The sequence below is a fragment of the Trichosurus vulpecula genome, chromosome 9, assembly GCF_011100635.1.
Source record: "Trichosurus vulpecula isolate mTriVul1 chromosome 9, mTriVul1.pri, whole genome shotgun sequence".
NCBI classification, from domain to species: Eukaryota; Metazoa; Chordata; class Mammalia; order Diprotodontia; family Phalangeridae; genus Trichosurus; species Trichosurus vulpecula.
In genome coordinates this window covers 13,204,136-13,222,611 of record NC_050581.1, presented here as the reverse complement: position 1 = coordinate 13,222,611, position 18,476 = coordinate 13,204,136, and the positions used below count along the sequence as shown (strand labels likewise).

Here is an 18,476-nt window from a genome sequence, read left to right as displayed (position 1 = left end):
CAGGCAGGCGCCGGCGGGCTGGCGCAGCACCCATCGCCGAGCACGAGGGGGCGCTGCCGCAGCGTGCCACGGATGCCCGGCTCCGCTCTAGGGCGCCGGCTCCTGGTGCTCTCTGGTGCAGTTTGGCGGGCCGGGCCGAAGCTGGGCCGGAAGTGCGGGCTGAGGGGAGCCAGCGGCCGGCAGACAGGCAGCCGCGGCCTTGGCCGGCACCATGAAGCGGGACGTGCGGATCCTGCTGCTGGGCGAGGGTGAGCATGGCAGAGGAGAGCCGGGGTCCCGTCAGCCCGGGGCGCCCGCGGGTGGCGGGGGTGGGGGTGGCGGGGCACCTGCCTTGACCTTGGGCGCGGCGCTGACCCGCCTCCTTTTTCTCTGCCCCCCCCTTCCCCCGCCTCTGTGCCTCCTCCCGCAGCCCAGGTGGGGAAGACCTCCCTGATCATGGCCCTGGTGGGCGAGGAGTTCCCGGAGGAGGTGAGTGCCGCCCCCGCGCCGGCACGTCTGCCCCCACGTTACAGAGCGAGAAGCTGAGGCTCGGGAGCCGCCGGCCCTCGGTCACGTAAAAGCGGCAGGACCGGGGCTAGGACGCGGAGCGCGCGGCCGGGGTGGGGGGGGTGGGAGGTCGGGGGTGGGGGGGCCGGTCCCGAAGAGTGCTGTCCAGCGGCGGGACGGGCTCGGGCGGGCGGGGTCTGCTGCGGAGCCCAGGCGGTGACCCCGCCCCGGGGGCGTGGTGGGCCCTGCTTGGGAGGGGGGCGGGGCGGCTCCCGACCTCAGGCTGTTCCAGCGGAGACTCTCTGCACCCCCTCCCTCCCCTCCCGGCAAAGTGAGAACGAACTGCCGTCCTCTTCCAGCCCCGTGACAGCTTTGTGGGGTCACCGGTGCAGCCGTACCCCTAAATGAGGGCGGGTGGGGAGGCGGGTCGAGCACGCCACGGCCCCCTGTTTGAGGGGGCGCAAGCGGCCATAAGTAGGTCGTAGAACTTTACACCCGAAAAGAACATTCAGAATCATCCAGTCCGCTCGCCCCCTTGTACAGACGAGGCAGCTGAGGCACGGAAAGGGACAGAGCCCAGCCCCAGATAGCGAGATAGTAGCCAAACTGGGACTTGAACTCGGGTCTTCGGGGTGGTCTGGTGGGACAAATGCTGCCTTGGATTGGAGAGACCTGAATTATAATTCTGACTTTACATGGCCGAGCCTCAGTTTCCTCCTCTGGGCGATGAAAGAGTCGGGCCGGATGATGCCCAGTCCTAGTGTTCTTTGCTTCCCTGCCCGAGTGCCTGACGTTAGCCGCTTTGTGTTCCTTGTACTTAAATCTGTGTCCTTTGAGAAGCTGCTCTGTGCTCTTGGTAGAGGGGGCAAGGAACGACCGCTTTAGCCCTAAGCGGCTCTGTCAGCCGTAGGAACCCTCTAACAGCTGTCTTCAAGAGACTGTTCCCTCGGGTTCACGGGTGGGTGAAGACGTCGTTGGGAAGACCTCATTTTCATTCATTTGCATAGCCCACCTGTTCACAGGCAGAGAGATTGTGACTTCCCTAAAGGCTATGACTGCTTGATTTGCTTGTTTAGTATTTCTGCCATCCTCTCAGCAGTCGCTCACCATGAATTACTCTGTCTCAAGAGCATGGGGAGAAAAAAGGAAAAAAAAAAAAAGGCAGGTAATGAGGGCAACAGAGACTCCAGTTAACTAATAAGCCTTTATTAAGCACCTGCTATGTGCCACATGCTTAGGTGGGCACGGGGAGTACAAATACAAAAGTGAGACAGTGCCTACCCTCGATGAGCTAACATTCTGCCAGGGATACACCATGTTTACAAATAAACGAATACATAACATATAGAAAATAAATACAGGGTTATCTGCTGAGGCCCAGGGGAGTGACTAAACAATTGAGAATTAAGAAAAGGCCTCTTAAAGAAAATGGCTCTTGAGCTGATCCTTGAAAAGAGACTAAAGATGTTCTGAGAGGTGGAGATGAGACAGGTTCCTCTTCCAAGGATGGAATATGAAAAGGTGTGGAGCTGGAATATCCAGCAAGCATGCTAGGTTAGCTGGATCACATAGTACATCATGGGGAGTAAAGTGTCATCACCTTAAAAAGATTAGCTGGAGCCCACCGGTGAAGAGTTTTAAATGTTTCTCCTAGAGACAATAGAGAGACACTGCAGCTTCTGGAGCAGGGAGTGGCTAAATTTGGAGAATACTGTCTTGTGGGGAGGGGAATCAGTGTGGTCCAGTGGAAAGGACGCTGGCTTTAAAGTTCAAGGACCAGGGTTTGAATCATGACTCTGCCATTTCCTGCCAGTATGACCACAGGCAAATAATCCCATCAACTCTTTGGAACTGTTTGGATCTGTAAGATGAGGAGGGAGGAGAGTGTTTAGGAATGGCCTAGAAGATCTTTCAGGTCCTTTCTAGCTATAAGGCTTTTGTGAAGTAAGGATATTTTAGTTGGAGGATCATGGTAGGACATGAAAATGTCATTAGACTCCATCCCTTAAGAGAGATACTTGTAGGGGACTGATGCCAGTGTTACAGAGCAGTGTCATCTTTTCTCTGGCTTCCATAGTTTTTTTTTTTTTTTTACCTCAGTGCTGACATTATTGAGGGAATTGATGAAAGCAAGTGGCTGGGCTACTAAATGTTTCCTGTCATGTATATCAGGGTTTCCCCTGAATCATAGGGGAAAAGGTACCAGCTGGTCCTTGGAACAGTGAGTACAGTGATCTGTGGGCAGTGATTGGTGTGTGAGAAAGGTTTTGTGCTATCTAGCCTTAGGGTCTTCACACCTTAGGACTTTGGCCACACTCTTGGACTAGCAGAAGTTGTAAGTGGTTTTTTTTAATCTCTTAGTGACATATCCCACCCTCATTGTAGAATCCTACTCTTCTCCTCCCACAAACGATCTCTGCCCTTGTGTAAACACTTATTTTTTCTAAGGTTCCCCCTCGAGCTGAGGAGATCACAATTCCAGCTGATGTTACCCCTGAGAAGGTGCCCACTCACATTGTGGATTACTCAGGTAGGTCCCTTCCCCCACATAGCCTTGGGCAAACACCCCCGCCCAAGCTGCTCCCAGGAGCAGCCTCCTCAGTAAAAATCACCCTACACACCCACTGTCCTGAATGCTTATCCAGGGATCAAATACAAGAGGATGGCCCAGCAGCCGGTAATGATGTCTTTTCATTTCAGAAACAGAACAGACAGAGGAAGAACTGAAGGATGAGATCCACAAGGTGAGATTGCAATTATGAGGTGTGGGGTAAAAAGGGAAACAGGAAGAGCCAAGGTGGTAGAGTGTGGTGAAAAAACCCCAACAAAACAGAAACCTGGTTCTGTCACTTGCTTTCTGTATGCCCTTAGGTCTTCAGGCATTCTATGAGGCTTCCATTCATATTGTGAATAGGATTAGACTTAGATGAGCACTGAAGCCCCTTCCATCCCTAACATTCTGAGATTCTAGGGTAGGAGCTTTATGTGATGCTAGGTAAACAAGGGCTTTCTTCATAAAGGGGCTGGCTTTGGTGCCCTAATGCTCTGTCACCCTACTTATTAGAACCGTCTTCCATTGTATATGGGCTACGAGTAAAATGCCAATCAGGGTAGTGGTCTCCACCCTTGAACTGAGCCTGGCAGCACTTAAGCTGGAGGGCATGGAATGTAGTAGCCTGAGGTTGAATTGAGAAAGAGTGAGATGGGAGCATTTTGTAGGAGCAAAGTTCTCTCTGTTCTGGGGGGAGCATTAGATGGTCCAACTTCTCATATCTCCCCGTTCCCACTCTGGATCCTCTTTGCAGGCAAATGTGGTATGCATGGTATATGATGTTTCTGAGGATTCTACCATTGAGAAGGTAAGAGAGTAGCTTTCACGGTCAAACTGTTGCCTAGAACCTACAATTGCTGCTTTCTCTCAGAAGCTGGTCCAAAATACTTAGTTCCCACTGTGTACAGAGATTGATAATAGGTGCTGTAGGTCAGGGATGGGAGAAGAAATCCAAAAGAAACAGAAGACCCAAGCCCCATCCTGGAGTTATGTACAGTCTATTGAAGGAGTGATTGGAGTTAAGTATAGGCATTAAGGGAGCTCTTTGGTTACCTTATTGCTAATATTCTTTTGTAGAAGCCGTATAAAAACAGCTACCTCTCAATCATTTGTTACTGGGGCCAAGAAAACTTTCATGATTGGAATCTATAGAGAATCATTAAATATCATTTTAACAGTAATCTTAAATTCTCTTGAGTATTTTACTAAAGCCTAGATAGGTCTACAGTTTCTCCCTGCCTTTATCTATCTTTGCCTTTTCCCCTGTAGCTTTAAGAAGTTAAAAAGCAGTGAAATTTCTGAAGGCTAAGAGAAAGGGGAAAGCCCTTATAATCCATACACTGCATGGCCTCCTCTATAATATTCAAAGAATATTACAGAGCTGATCATAAGGACAAGAGCACTGCCAGTTTATATTTTATATTGCCGGCTCTCTCCTCTAGAAGGAATGCAGGCAGTGAATTTTATTTTCTTTGCAATCTGGCAAAAATCTTTACCCATCTTGGAGGGGCCAGTGAGTGAATAAGGGGCTATTTTGCAAGGCTTTCCTCTTGCCTGGTGAAACTTGAACTTCTCCCTGAGTGGCCACCCTGTTCTCTTAAGGAGAAAGCTCCTAGTCAAAAGGCAAGGTCACCTGGATCTGTACCACGAAGAGTGTGGTCTAGTGCTCATGGGAGATTGCTATCAACAAGGCTTATTGCCCAGGGTTGGATTCCCTGCAGGTCGCTCCCCGAGTTGGGAATTTGGAGCTGACGTATGTCTTTGCCCAGGACACAGCTGGATGGACATCATTGGTCTGTTTGGTATTGGCTCAAATGTGATCCTCATTATTAAATTTTCTCTGATTCACCCCAGCTGAAAGTAAATTTCTCCCTCCTTTAACTTCCATGAAACTTACAGTACTTACCACAGACTGCCTTGTATTGTAATTATTTGTGCATATCTCTCCAGTTAAAAGTCAGCATGGCATAGTAGAGAAAGAGCTGGCCTCAAAACATTATAACATAGATAATGTTAATTTGTGGTTTTCTAAATCACCTTACAGCTACAGGGATCTGTTTCTGTTTGAGTTTGACACCACTGCTCTAGGCTAAGACTGTAAGTTTTGGAGGATGTACTGCCCTGCAGTAGTAGAGGGAGTTCCCTCATCTGGGAATTCCCTGTTCCAGTAGAATCACAGATTCATTTTGTATAAGTCCCTTATTTCTAGTGCTAGAAAGAAAGCTTCATTGGGATAAGATCTGTCTTATTTATCTTTGTTTCCCCCATACTGTTTCGTATGTGGTAGATGCTCAATAAATGTTTTTTTTAAATGTTGTTGGGGGGGATTTGCTTTTCAGATCCGAACAAAGTGGATTCCATTGGTGAATGGGAGAGCAGAAAAAGGGCCAAGGTACTAAGTATGATTTTTCTGAAGTGGGTGGGAGGTGGCTCAGTGGTATGGTCTGTATTCTAAGCACAACCCTTTGTATCACTTGTACTTGGGTCAGATTTAACTCTTATCCACTGGTCTCCAATCCTTCCCCTCTGAAAAGTTTCCATTTTTTCATTATCTTCCCAGAATCCCTATCATTCTGGTGGGGAACAAGTCAGACCTACGCTCTGGTAGCTCCATGGAGACCATTCTGCCAATCATGAACCAATTTTCTGAGATAGAGACCTGTGTAGAGGTGAGTGACAGGCCAGAACTGGAGGGGACACAAAGGAGAAGTAGAAATAAATAACAAAAGGGTCACCAGCATAGCTCCTACCCTCTGGGGAATGTCTACTCCTCTTCTGAATGATTTGTTCCTAATTACTGCTTCTTAAACAGGGACCTATTGTGAAGGAATCTAGTGATTTAAAGGGATATATGTTAGGTCTGGGATTTTTTTCACCAGGTTTCCTCCACCTGATATGTGTTAGCAGATCCAGAAAGATCATGGTACCTGCCTTTAGGAAGCTTGTAATCTAGTGAAGGATAAGACATACAAAGAAAACATAATGCAAGCAGCAAATGAGGGATAGAGCCAGGAAGGAGTCAGGAATTCGTTTCAATTCTGTTGGAAAAATGAGAAAAATCACCAGCTGGTGTGGTCAGGAAAAGCGTCATGTAGGAAGTGGGGATTTGAACTGTGTGTTTATGAATGGTGGAAAGCAAAGGGAAAGATATCCAGGTGGTGGTGGTAGAGAGGGAAACGATCCAAGTAAAAGGAAGTGGGGGTGGTGCAAGATATTTTGGAGGGAAGTTGAATAATTTGCTTCGCTAGAGAAATTCTCAGGGAGGGAGTAGTGGAAAGTAAGGCTAAGAAAGGAGATTGGAGCCAGCTTATGGAGAGATTTAAAATGCCAGGCCAAAGAGTTCAGACTTATAATCCAAGGTCATCCTTTCATGTATTCAACATGCTTCTGTCCTGCCATGACTTAGAACCAGAGGAGTTATCCCAACGTGCGGGGCAAGGCAGGGAAGAGAAGAACTCTGTTGAGAAAAGCTGCGTCTTGCCACTAACAAGAATGCTCATGGTAGCAGCTGTACGTTACCGTTAGGTCTGTTCTTGAATGGCATCGCTGATTTGATTCCTCCTCACCCCGGAGCCATCTTCCAGAATCCTGAGGAATAGATGCGACTCTCCCTCATGCTCTACTTTGTTGTTTCTCCTAGTGTTCTGCCAAGAATTTGAAAAACATCTCAGAATTATTCTATTACGCTCAAAAGGCAGTTTTACACCCTACAGCACCCTTGTATGATCCAGAGGAGAAACAGGTGAGAATGTGGGGTATCTGTGTGAAGATGGAGGCCTACTTGGGTTTGGCTTCCACTTTGAAGCCAAAAGCGTCTGAAGCCTGACCACTGAATGTTTCTTTTTCTGTTAGTTTTCAAGCCTGATTCAGGAAAGGCAGTTCATATTGGTACGGAGTCCTTTGATCAGAGAACCATAGAATGGAAGATTAGAAAGAACCTTAGTGATCACCTTGTCTAACCAGCTTTTTTTTTCAGATGAGGGAGCAGATCTAAAGAGAGGAAGAGACATGCGTATGGTCACATAGTGAGTTGGTAGCAGAGCTGGAATTAGAACCCAGATCTGCTCATTTTCATGTTCAGTACCTTTTCTAGTTGGCCTTTTGGCCAATTTTAGCTTGTTTTAACTTGGACCAAAATCTCAAGACTGAGTCCTACAAGTTAAAGGTCTAGGTCTAGGAAGCAGACCCCTTATGTCTGGGACTCCTAATGGTACCACTTTTTTGGCACCCAGAACACACCATTGCTTCAAATTGGATGCTTTTGGGGTCCATGTTTTGTACATTTTCACTTGTATCCTTCCAGCAACCATTGTGTTTGGTGGTACAGGTCACAGATGCTATCCAGGGGAACACAGCCAATTCTGAAACATTTGTGCCAGTGGGGGACAATGGAACCATATGTTATTGCAGGCATATACTCTTTAGACCTGGTTTTAACCCAAAGTTCAGCTTCTTTCCTTGCCCAGCCCTTGCCTGACCTGCTCCCAGAACAAAATGGCTGGCTATATCCCCCTCCTTTTTTGCCCCTTTTGCTCTTGGTTAAGAGTGACAAAGAATGGAATGATGGGAGCAGAGGGAAGAAGCACTGACTGGCTCTTGGGAAGTAGAGGTGAAAAAGACCTTACCCAATTCTGTTTCCCAAGTCCCTCCATTTCCAGGGATGTTAGGCTTTTTTGTGGTTTAGGTTTCAGTTTGTTTCCTCACAGCTAAGGCCATCTTGTGCTCAAGCACTCACACGCATCTTCAGACTCTCTGACCAGGACAACAACCAGGTGCTGAGTGACGATGAGCTCAATTACTTTCAGGTGAGTGCTTGAGGATAGCAATAGCCACAGTAGGGAGTACTGCCATATTAGAAACATCCCCTTGCGCATTTTGGCATTTTCCACTTTGCTCCTACCCTGTCACATTCAGTTGGAACAAACCCTACCGGTTCTCGTTTCTCCTGGGTTTACAACCAATCCCCTGATAGAAGCTCAGAGCTGTATCTAGCTAAGTATGTGCATGGTTTTCTATGCAGCGATGGGGCTGAAGAACCTTGCCTTCTCCACTTTCTTGATCTAATATCTGTATTTCTCTTGGGGTCAGAAATCATGCTTTGGAAATCCTTTGGCCCCCCAAGCCCTGGAGGATGTGAAGATGGTGGTGTGTAAGAACACAACAAATGGTGTGAAAGATGATGGGCTGAGCTTGGATGGTAATTTTGACCTGTATGTATGTCTCCCTTCACTTCTTGTTGAGGAACTTCCCATCGGGTTGTCTACACCAGGAACTCAGGCAGACGGGGAGGTGGCTTTGTTGCCGCGATATTGCCAGATTATATTACCAGATTCTGCTTTGAGTTCCAAGCTGGTATACACAGAGCTTTCTTCCTATCCTGGACGCTTTGGATTATATATTTTTTTAAGCTCCTAATGCTTTTGATAAGGTCTCCAAAAGGTTAGATGACATGCCCAAGGTCACAGTGAGCAAGAAATTAGACTGTGATGGATTCCATTCCCCCTGATATCCAATGTATTGCTTGATCCATTCAGCCAGATCAAGGGGGCTTGTCTCATCCTTGAGTTCAAGAGGCTTGATAAGAATCTGAAAGGGCTCCCTAGATGTATATTGCTTTTCTGACTGCTGCCCTACTTCTCCTACAGGCTTCCTCTTTTTGAATACCCTCTTCATTCAGAGGGGTCGTCACGAGACCACCTGGACCATCCTACGCCGCTTTGGCTATGATGATGAGCTGGAGCTGACTGATGACTATCTTCACCCACTGTATGTGACACTCTGAGGTCTGAAGGGGAAGGAGCTAGAGAACCATGCTAAGCTTTGGTTTCCCTAAGAAGCCAGGCTCTGTGCCTCCCTGGTTAACCTGAGGGGGTGTTGTGGAGTCACCCTGCCACTCAAGCCTAGGAGGACCTCCTTCCAGTTAATGAGTGGATCTGGTAGCCCTAATCACCCCTTCTGTACCAGGAATGCCATAGCCAGGAGCAGAGAAGCCAGTGTTCCCTGCCTGGTGATTCCGCTGGGGCCATCTCAGTCACTGTGTATCAAGAGGGCATGTTGTAGTTGGGGCAGTAGAACTGAGAGCCAGACATAGCCATGTTTTCCAAACGAAACAGCAAATCTGAACACCATCTTAAATCTAAAACCCATTTGGCACAATAATCAATCCACTTCTTAGTCAAGTTGGAGTTTGCTTCTGCTACTCCCCAGCCGTCTTAGCTCAGTGACCAAAGACAATGGGTTTTCTGTCATCAGGAAGAAAATCATTATAACCCAAGCTACTTCCCCCAACCATTTCTGATTTGGAGATTTCCAGGGTGTGACCTCTGCAGGAAGGAGAGGGCGAGAGCATGCTAAGGTCTCTGTTCCTAGGTGTGACCTGCATTCTAGAAGCATTGCCTCAGAGTAGATAATTAAGAGGGGATGTACTACAGTAACCACAACATTGTGTGATGACCAACAATACAATGATCCAAGACAATTCCAAAAGACTCATGATGGAAAATGTTATCAACATTCTGAGAGGGAACTGATGGAGTCTGAGTGTAGATCAAAGCATATTATTTTCACTTTTTGTTTTTTGTGGTTTTTCCCTTTTGTTCTGTTTTTCTTTCACAACATGACTAATGTGGAAATATGTTTACATGATTGCACATGTGTAACCCTATATCAGATTGTTTGCTGTCTTGGGGAAGGGGGAGGGAGGAAAAATGTGGAACTCAACGTTTTATAAAAAAATCAATGTTGAAAACTATCTTTACATGTAATTGGGAAAAATAAAATACTTTTTCCAAAAATGGGGAAATATTTAACAAAATAAATAAAAATACAATAGAACATAAAAAAATGCGATGTGCTGAGTTCAAATTTATTAATTGGGCAGATGGTAACTGCCCTCCTGCAGGGAATACAATTCTGGTGAGCAATGCAATAGTGTCCCTGGAATGCTGGCCATGGTGAGCTTGTACCCTCCCTGGCCAGCTCACCTTGTATCGAGTTCTTACTTCTAGTGGTCTTAGAGAAGAAAGGTTTACAAAAGATCAAACATCATTCCTTTAGTTCAAATGGATCTAAGTCAGGAATAACTTGTATGTGGATATTTCGATGAGAAATCTCTCTGGTTAGGTCAGCGTCATGTTCTGAAAAAACCATTTGTTACCAATGGTTAGCTAGGGATGAGCTATGATAACTTGCGAGTAGTTCCCAGTCCTCTGTCATGGTTGAGTAAGTAGTTAACTGCTTCAGGCCCCATCTCTCCATCCCACAACCACCCTAACGATTTTCCTTCTCTGCCTCCAGGATCCGTGTTCCTCCTGGCTGTACCACTGAGCTCAATCACTTTGGTTACCAGTTTTTGCAAAAGATGTTTGAGAAGCATGACAAGGTGAGAATAAGGACACACCTCAAGTTCGCCCTGGACAACCACTGTTACTCTTTTCACTAGGTCTTGCATGCTTTTCTGCAGTCTCTCCCACATTCCTTTGTTTATGCCCATCTGAAAACCATAAACACATTCCCCTGACCTATTCTACCTCCCCAGCCTTGATGCTATGATAGCTATGATAGATATCATAGCTATGCCCTCATAGCTGCATTGGACCACCCTTTCTTTCCAAGGTGGTTACTTGAGACACTTCTGTGTTTCCAGGACCAAGATGGAGCCCTCTCCCCTTCTGAGCTTCAGAGCTTCTTTAGCCCATTCCCTTCTCTGCCTTGGGGCCCTGAACTCTACAATATGGTATGCACCAATGATAAAGGCCTGCTTTCCCTGCATGGATTCCTCTGCCAGTGGACGTAAGCATAGTCCCTCTCCATCCCCCTAAACACATGTTCACTTTAGACTTCACTTGCTCTTCCCTTGTTCCTCACAATTGGCTGTACCCTCTTTTCTTGCTTCCCCAGATTAGTAACCTACCTGAACATCCACCACTGCCTAGAGCACCTTGGTTACCTGGGTTACCCTATTCTGTGTGAGCAAGACTCTCAGATACATGCCATCACAGGTAAGAGGCCTTTCTTCAGTTCCTATGGAGTGTGAGGGATCCCTAGAGACTTCCTTCATGATCATTGACCATGTCATGTTTTCCTTGCTAAAGTCACCCGAGAGAAGAAGGTAGACCTGGAAAAGGGACAGACACAGAGGAATGTCTTCCTCTGTAACGTAATTGGTGCTCGGGGTGTAGGCAAGTCAGCATTCCTACAGGCCTTCCTTGGAAAGAACTTAGAGGTAAGTTTGTCCCATTTCCCATTGTGTGTATAGACATCTATGTGTCTATCTCACTGTCTGTCTCATTCTGTAGCTTGTGGCTAGTGAAGCTACCGTGTCGTGCTCTCTCATCCCCAAGCGAGGGAGCAGACCCTGCTGGGGATGGAGGTTGAGGAACCTTTTGGGTATGTTTCATCACTTTGATATCCTTCTGTTCACCTATGCCTGCCTTGGTTGCAGGCCCTCAGGGAGCACCCAGGAGAACAGTCCTTCCATGCCATCAACACAGTGCAAGTCAACGGGCAGGAGAAATATTTAATAGTAAGTCTGGGGGTATTCAGAGGTGGCGGCAACTCAGGGAAGGGTCTTTCATTTCTGCAAATAAGCACCCAGGTCTGCCAAGAGATGGGATTGCACTTCCTTTGGAGAGCTCTAAGAAGGGGAGACATAGCCATTAAATAGTTCTGTCTGAACCAGAAGGAAGGATGCCTGCTTTTGGGATTGAGGTGCCATTCACTCACTTTTCATGGCCATAGCGCAGTTTCATCACTTTGGGATGTAAAGCACTTTTACATATTTCTGAGGACTTTTCTGTCCTTGAGAGGAGGGTTAGGGGTCACTGCTCTGGTAGCTAATTCTCTGACAGCTAGGGAAAGTGTGCTTCCTAAGAAGTAGAGTTTTCTAGAAAGCCTGAATTTGCCTTTTTTGCCTGCTCTTCATCTGTCATGATAGTTTGGGTATCCCTTGTGCATTCAGATATCACGTTTGCTTGTAACTAGACTAAAGACCCAAATAGAGGAAAGGGTGACTGAGTGAGAATTTGAACTAGTAGCTCCAAGCCTGTCTTCTCAGCTGAGGAGCCTCTGGGATGTAGGTAGGTAGTGCCAAGGCTGCTGTGGGAAGCCGCCTTTCCCGGCCCTGGCCTGATGGGGAAGTGACCTGAACCTCACTGGACTGTGGCCCGCTGAGAGCTGACTCAGCGCTCCCTGCCTTTGTTGTCTCCCTGTCCGTCAGCTGTTTGAGGCAGAAGCAGACACACAATTCACTACAACGTCCAGTGTAGCCTGTGATGTTGCCTGCTTGATGTTCGCTGTGAATGACCCCAAATCCTTCGCCTACTGCGCCAGTGTTTATAAGGCAAGTCATTTGTTTGCCCCAGATCCTTGCTATTCAGGCCAATACTGAGCCTGGTATTGGGAGAGCGCGGGCCTACACATGGCAGGGTGCCCATCCGTTGTAGTTGTAGGAATTTCTTCAATGCCTGGTCATCTGCCAGGTAAGGTGTACTTCTCTTGGAAACCTTGGGTGTTCCAGGATCCTCCTCCCTAGTGAGCCCGCAGAGATAGTCTTCATGCCGTGACCTGAGTTCTCTTCCTTTTTGTAGCAATACTATATGGATGGACAGATCCCCTGCCTCTTTGTTGCTTCCAAGTCTGATCTGCCAGAAGTGGTCCCACCACGCGGGATGTCCCCAGCTGAGTTCTGCTACAGGCACCATCTCCCTCCACCGTGCTACTTCACCAGCAGTGGTCCCAGTGCTCCGAGCACCACTGTTTTCACCCGGCTGGCAACTTTGGCCACTTTCCCGTGGGTACCATGGCCAGCACCCTGAGAGTTGTTATTCTTAACAAAAAAAAATTCAGACTTCAGTGTCCTTGGGGTCCAGTGGGAGAGTTAGCCTCTTGAGGCTTTCTCAGGGAATCCGATGGGATTGCCCCTTGAAGAAGGGAGAAGAAAGGGAGGGAACAGGCATTTATTAAACACTTACTATAGTAAGGCCAGGCACTGAGCTAAGTGGTTTATAAGAGGGAAATGATGATGTTTTACATTTATACATCACTTTCCAGGGAGCTTTTACATCCATTTGTGCATTTGATACTCATAACAACCCTATGAGGTAGTCAGGGCAGGGATCATTAACCACCTACATGGATGATGAATGCCCAGAGTTAGAGACTCCAATCCCAGTCTTCTAATGCCTAGGTTAGTGCTTTTCCCACTATGATAGTTTAAGTGACCTATGCTACTCAGTAAGCTCCAGTATTTCACAGGCCTGTGAACCTATCACAGAGGGTTTTCATCACCTTTTCCCTTACCCATTTTTATTCACTCGTTTCAAACAAGGTTAAAATATAGCCGTTGGTATTTCTGTAGCGCCTGCAGTGTGCTTTCGTTCCCCCTTAGAGTGAATCACGAGAGAAGCCAATTCTTGTCTTCCTCCCATCCTGCTTGGGGACATAAGACCCATTATGGGCCAGACCATTCTGCCCTCTGGTCACCTTTCACTGACAGTGGCATCAAGGGAGAGTTTAGGGGAAAACCTGCTTGCTTGTTCCAAGACACCAGTGTCAGGTTAGAAATATGCTATGAACATTCCCCAAAAAAGCAAAAGAGAAGAATGGAATCCCTGTGATTTAGGCATTACCAGTGCAGGTCTATAAGTAGGAAGACTCTTGGCCCCATCATGCTGGCCGAACGCTAGTGGGAAGTTCAAAAACCCTTAGGTGTTTCCTCTGCCACACAGTCCTGGGCTCTGGGTGAAGAATGTGGGCAGGCATTCTTGCAAGTGAGGAATTTTGATTCCAGGGCTTTCATCAGTCTTTGAATTAAGAGCTTTGGGATTTTCCTATGTTCATTTGGCTGGAATCAGACTTTTTTTTATAGAAATGAGAGTGACTAAAGAAAGACTGCTTGTAGGGGAGGATGATAGTGCCCAAGGGAAAGCACTGGGGGAATGAGTTTGGGCTCCTTCACCAAATGTTTGTGTCTCTTCCCTTCCTGCAGGCACTTGAGTGATTTAGAACTTCGCACAGCCTCCTTTTGGCTCCGGATGACCTTGGGGGCCACTGTGGCTGCAGTCCTTGGATTCACCCTTTACAAGACCCTGGTGAAGAACAAGTAAGGGGAGGGTCTGGGTCACACCAGACACTGTTGCTGTAGTTGGCTCCTCCTCAGCATCCTGCCAGGGCAGATCAGGGCTGCCCATATCCTGGAGGGACACTCCCTGATGAGGTCTGCCTGCCTCTGCCTCAGAGCCCCTTCTACGGCCTCGAATGGTATTTCATGATGCCCTCTCCCCACCTTACTGTCTCCTCTAAACTTGGTGTTCCCAATCTATCTCAGGGCCCTTGGGAGGGGCTGAGGAAGCAGGCGGATCTCCCTCGGATCATAGCATGTATTTTTGGACTTTTTACATTTTTCAGGCTCAGTCACCTAAAGAAGCTGCCTATCTCTCTCTGAAAGGAGGCTTGGGGCTAGCTTTAGGAGGTAGGACCTCTCTACCTTCTCTGCTTGATTTTAGGGTAGCAGGTGTGAGGGGAGGGGAACAAGCAAAGCCCCAGAGGAAGCCCACAGTGGTCAACAGGACCCCAACTTTCAGCCTAGATTTACAGTGGGGATAGTTGACACACAGGGAGACTGCAGAAATACAGTCTTCAGGGTTCTTAGCCATGCAGATCTCCTTCCATTAGTCACAAACTGCACCCCAGCCCATGCTTACTCATTTGTATCTGACAACTGATTCCCAAAGTAGTATCTCTAGCAGTGTTCTGGGCCACATCTTTTCTCCTTCTCTGGCCCGCTTGGATGTTCCTGAATCTCCATCTTCCCTCTCCCAGCTTCATGCCCTTGGCCTCTCTCCTTGGCTGCAGAGTGCCACATGCTTTTCTCTGCCCTGAGGGTTTGTGCCATGCTGGCATCATAGGACTAGTGAATTCCAAAAGAGCCAATAGTGGGGAGGCATACGGCCTCAAACCTGGAATTCAGCTAAGCTCCAACTCTGGGTCACCTCCGCCTTCCCTTCCTCACCAGGCTTGGGGCTCTGCGGCTTCCTAAGCTAAAGTGCTTGCTGAAGCTCATGAGTCTGGGAATGGGAATAGAGTCAGGAGATGGTCCATGGTCCCTGGACTGAGGGAGGCCATTAAGGACTTTTCCACCATGAGTGACCCAGATTTTGGACTAATGAAATAATCATCCTTTGTTCACCACTTCAATATGCATATGCATTAGGGCATGAAGAAAAAGTAATTTTGTTTCCCGTTTAAACTGGAAATTGTATCTTTTCTATTGCTGAGACCTCATACTTTGAAAAATGTCTTTTTATGTCAGCCTGAAACATGTCTCTTCATCCTCAGCCTTAGCATGGGCTGGAATTCATGCCTTTCTCTCCTCTCTCCTCTTCTTTTTTCTCTTCCTCTCTCCCTTTCCATGAAGGCATATCTCTTGAAAAATCCTCTACAAGGAATGATCTCCCCCATCCTATCCATGTCTGTTGTCTGTCCCCACCCCATTGGCATTCAATGACTCATCTGGCTCCTGAATCCAAGGCAGGGTTAGGAAGCAGCCAGTTAAGCAGGGAGCAAACACTTGAACCTTTCAAGTACACTCAGGGTAGGGCAGTTTATGTTGTGCTGTTGCGATAGTGTTATGTAAACTACCTTTTTATGCAGTAATCTATTTTTAAAAAAGGATCTATTTTAGAGCCACAGCCTAGACACATTCCAGACCTGGTTCTTCGTATCTGGAGCAGTGTTGTGTGCTTGGTGCACTGACATCAAGGGTCTGTGTTCATCCTTTAGTTTCCTTTAAAGGGGAGGCTTCATGTATTTAAAATAGATATATTCCATTTGAGGCTGACTGAGCTATGACTTTCCTTTATTAGTGGAAGAAAGGGGGTGCTACGTTTCCCTACAACAATCTCTTAAACTTCACCCCCTAGATTACAAGCAGAGACATGAGGATAGAACAGAAGAGGGGTGTTTGTTCACTGTCTCATTCAGCTAGGATCTTTGTCCTGGGGTTGGTGCACGCTCTGCCTCATGTTGTCAAGAGGTCTCTGTCACTGGGAGTGACATGGATTCTGCTAAGGTGGCTTAAAGAGCCACTGTGGCATATAAGACAGGACCTGGTGGGCAGAGGGCTGGGGGACAGAGAGGTTTTGGCCCTCTTCATCTTCTAAATAAATATCCACTGAACATTTGCTCTTGAGGTTGTGTCCTCAGGCTGTTTCTAGGCAGGGACTGGACTGATTCAGCCCAAGAAAATACAGGGCAAAAGCAGCAGTGTGTCCTAGAAGAGAACCAGCTTAGGGCAAATGTCCATTTTCTCTTTGAAATGTGGTTTTCAATGTTGAAGGGAGCAGGATAAGACACTAACTTCATGGCTTTGAGGAGTGGGCTTCTGGTTTCCTGTGTTCTGATTTCCAGTTTGGGAACAGATTCCTCTTAAGAGTTAGTGCCCCAGCCACTCTACATTCCCAATTCTTGGGCTACTCTTGCCATTTTTAGACACATGTGGGAGGAAGTTGGTGTTTTTATAGTAGTAAGGGGCCTTGGGTTGTTTCTTGGTGTGGGAAAGAATTATACTGCTATCAGGAGAAGGCTGGTCACCAGCCTTCACTAGTAGAGTCTGGTTAACAGAATTCTCTCAGCTCCAGCGTAACTTTGGAGAATCTAGCCTCAGCCTGGGATATGTACTTTTATCACTGGCTGGTCACCATGCTGCTCTAACATCATTTGGACCAGTGTCCTGCTGCTAATGCTGCTCCCATCCAGCCCCAGAGGAACAGTTTGGGTTGGGACCCCAAGAAATGCCACTTCTCATCTGCTCCTTCTGTTTGAGTATCATGATCATTGTCCAAAGCCATATAATTTTATGATGGGATAAACACTTTTCAATAAAAATAAGTGTGCACACTAAGATTGGCTTTGATCCACCTATGTTAATCAGCTATTGTAAAGCCCACTGTAAAATTGGCTGCCCAAAGCTCCAAAGGAAAGACCACAACCCAAAGCGAAGAAAACCTACCATTTTTCATGAGTGTTTTCTGTCTGTGCATTAAAACACCGTGTACTTAATATCTCTGAACTAATGCATGACTTCTGAGGCCCTGTTGGCCTCTCTCTTGCATCTTGTACCTGACACATGTTAGAACATACTAGCACTGGTTTCTGCTGTTGATGGTGAACCTATATGTGGTAGGAACTCATCTGCCAGTCAGTGCCTCCTTCTAGTGAAGCAGCCCAGACTACTGCAGTCTTGCAGGAAGAAGGCTGGTCTGAGAGTTAGGACACCTGGATTCTAAACTTGTCCAGGCCATCGACAAGTCACATCATCCTCAGGGGTCGGTTTCTCTGTTTGTAAAATGATGTTTACCTCATAGGGATGCGAGGATCAGATAGTGAAAATATGGCATGTTCTTTCTAAGAAAAGCACTATATATGAAAATAAAGGGCATGGAAGAGAGGAGGGTTGTGCTGATTTCACCCCCATAAGCTAGCATAAGGAACATCTCCCACTTTGTCCCAGACCTGGCAAGCTCTTTCAACCTCTGTGTCTGCTGCTTCCCCCTCCCCTCCTTAATTGTGCTGCTGAGGGAAGCTTTAGGGAGAAAAGCCACTCAGCTTAATCCCCTTCTCTGTGCAGCCTCTTTCCTTAGGCCTATTTCTGAGCAGGGCAGCTTGCTATTTCTAACCTTCCAGCATCCTCTAGGGGCATTAACTGCCAGGAGTAATTGCTCCTTTTCAGCTCCCCGACAAGAGGTTATGGATTTCCAAATGGTCCTTGGAGGAGGTTACTATGGTAACCCAACAGGCTCTGTCATAATAGTCATAAGGCCAAGTCCACTGGGACCAAATTTCTCTCCCTTGGCATCCTCCTGGCCCTGTAGATTTTGAAGAGTTAGCATGTGAGCTTGCATTTGGACCCTCAGAGGACAAGTCTTTTTCTGCCTCATGGAGAGACAAGGGTGGCCCCTTCCATCCCTATCCTCTTCCTGGCTTAGGAACAGGTCCTTACGTAGGAATTCAAGAGCTGTGCTCTCTAGAGAAAGATGATTGCAGGAGGACAATCTCTGGCCTTGTGAGCAAAGGGGTGCCTGGAAGGCTGCTACCTTGAGTCAAACCCCAGTCACTGGGGACTTACACTAATCAGAATAAGACCTCACTTCTAGGTTAGTCAGGGCTACACAGGCAGGCAGCTCTGATTTTACCTGAGGCTTGTCCAGTTTTCTTGTTAATACTACATTGTGTTCCAAGGCCCTAGACTCACCCCACCCCATCCAGTCAGGATCAGGGTTCTGGGGCAAACACTGAGCTTGTGTTTGGGCATTGCTTGTGTCTCTTCTGAGCAGCTCCCCAGAGCCTGCACCTTTAAAACTGAAAACTTTACTGTGCTGTTTTCTTTGGCAAAATTCTGGTGTGTATTCTGCGGAGTAGCCTGCTGCTCCCTTCCCCTTTA

General features: G+C 47.3%; 1 protein-coding gene across 2 annotated transcripts; it reads left to right on the top strand.

The window, feature by feature from the left end:
* Nucleotides 1-97: 97 nt before the first annotated feature.
* Nucleotides 98-16,937, top strand: RHOT2 (ras homolog family member T2). 2 transcript variants are annotated; one of them, XM_036737769.1, is made up of 19 exons: nt 98-248; nt 410-468; nt 2,935-3,016; nt 3,187-3,230; nt 3,792-3,845; nt 5,377-5,429; nt 5,598-5,706; nt 6,678-6,779; nt 7,744-7,842; nt 8,126-8,234; nt 8,683-8,803; nt 10,334-10,418; nt 10,683-10,828; nt 10,937-11,037; nt 11,131-11,261; nt 11,481-11,561; nt 12,255-12,377; nt 12,625-12,827; nt 14,025-16,937. In XM_036737769.1, exons 1-19 carry the CDS (start codon nt 212-214, stop codon nt 14,140-14,142), a joined length of 1,857 nt encoding a protein of 618 aa, XP_036593664.1. In that variant the 5' UTR covers nt 98-211; the 3' UTR covers nt 14,143-16,937. The 2 variants fall into 2 exon arrangements, with proteins under 2 accessions (XP_036593664.1, XP_036593665.1); XM_036737770.1 differs by having other exon boundaries at nt 151-248; nt 415-468.
* Nucleotides 16,938-18,476: the final 1,539 nt, after the last annotated feature.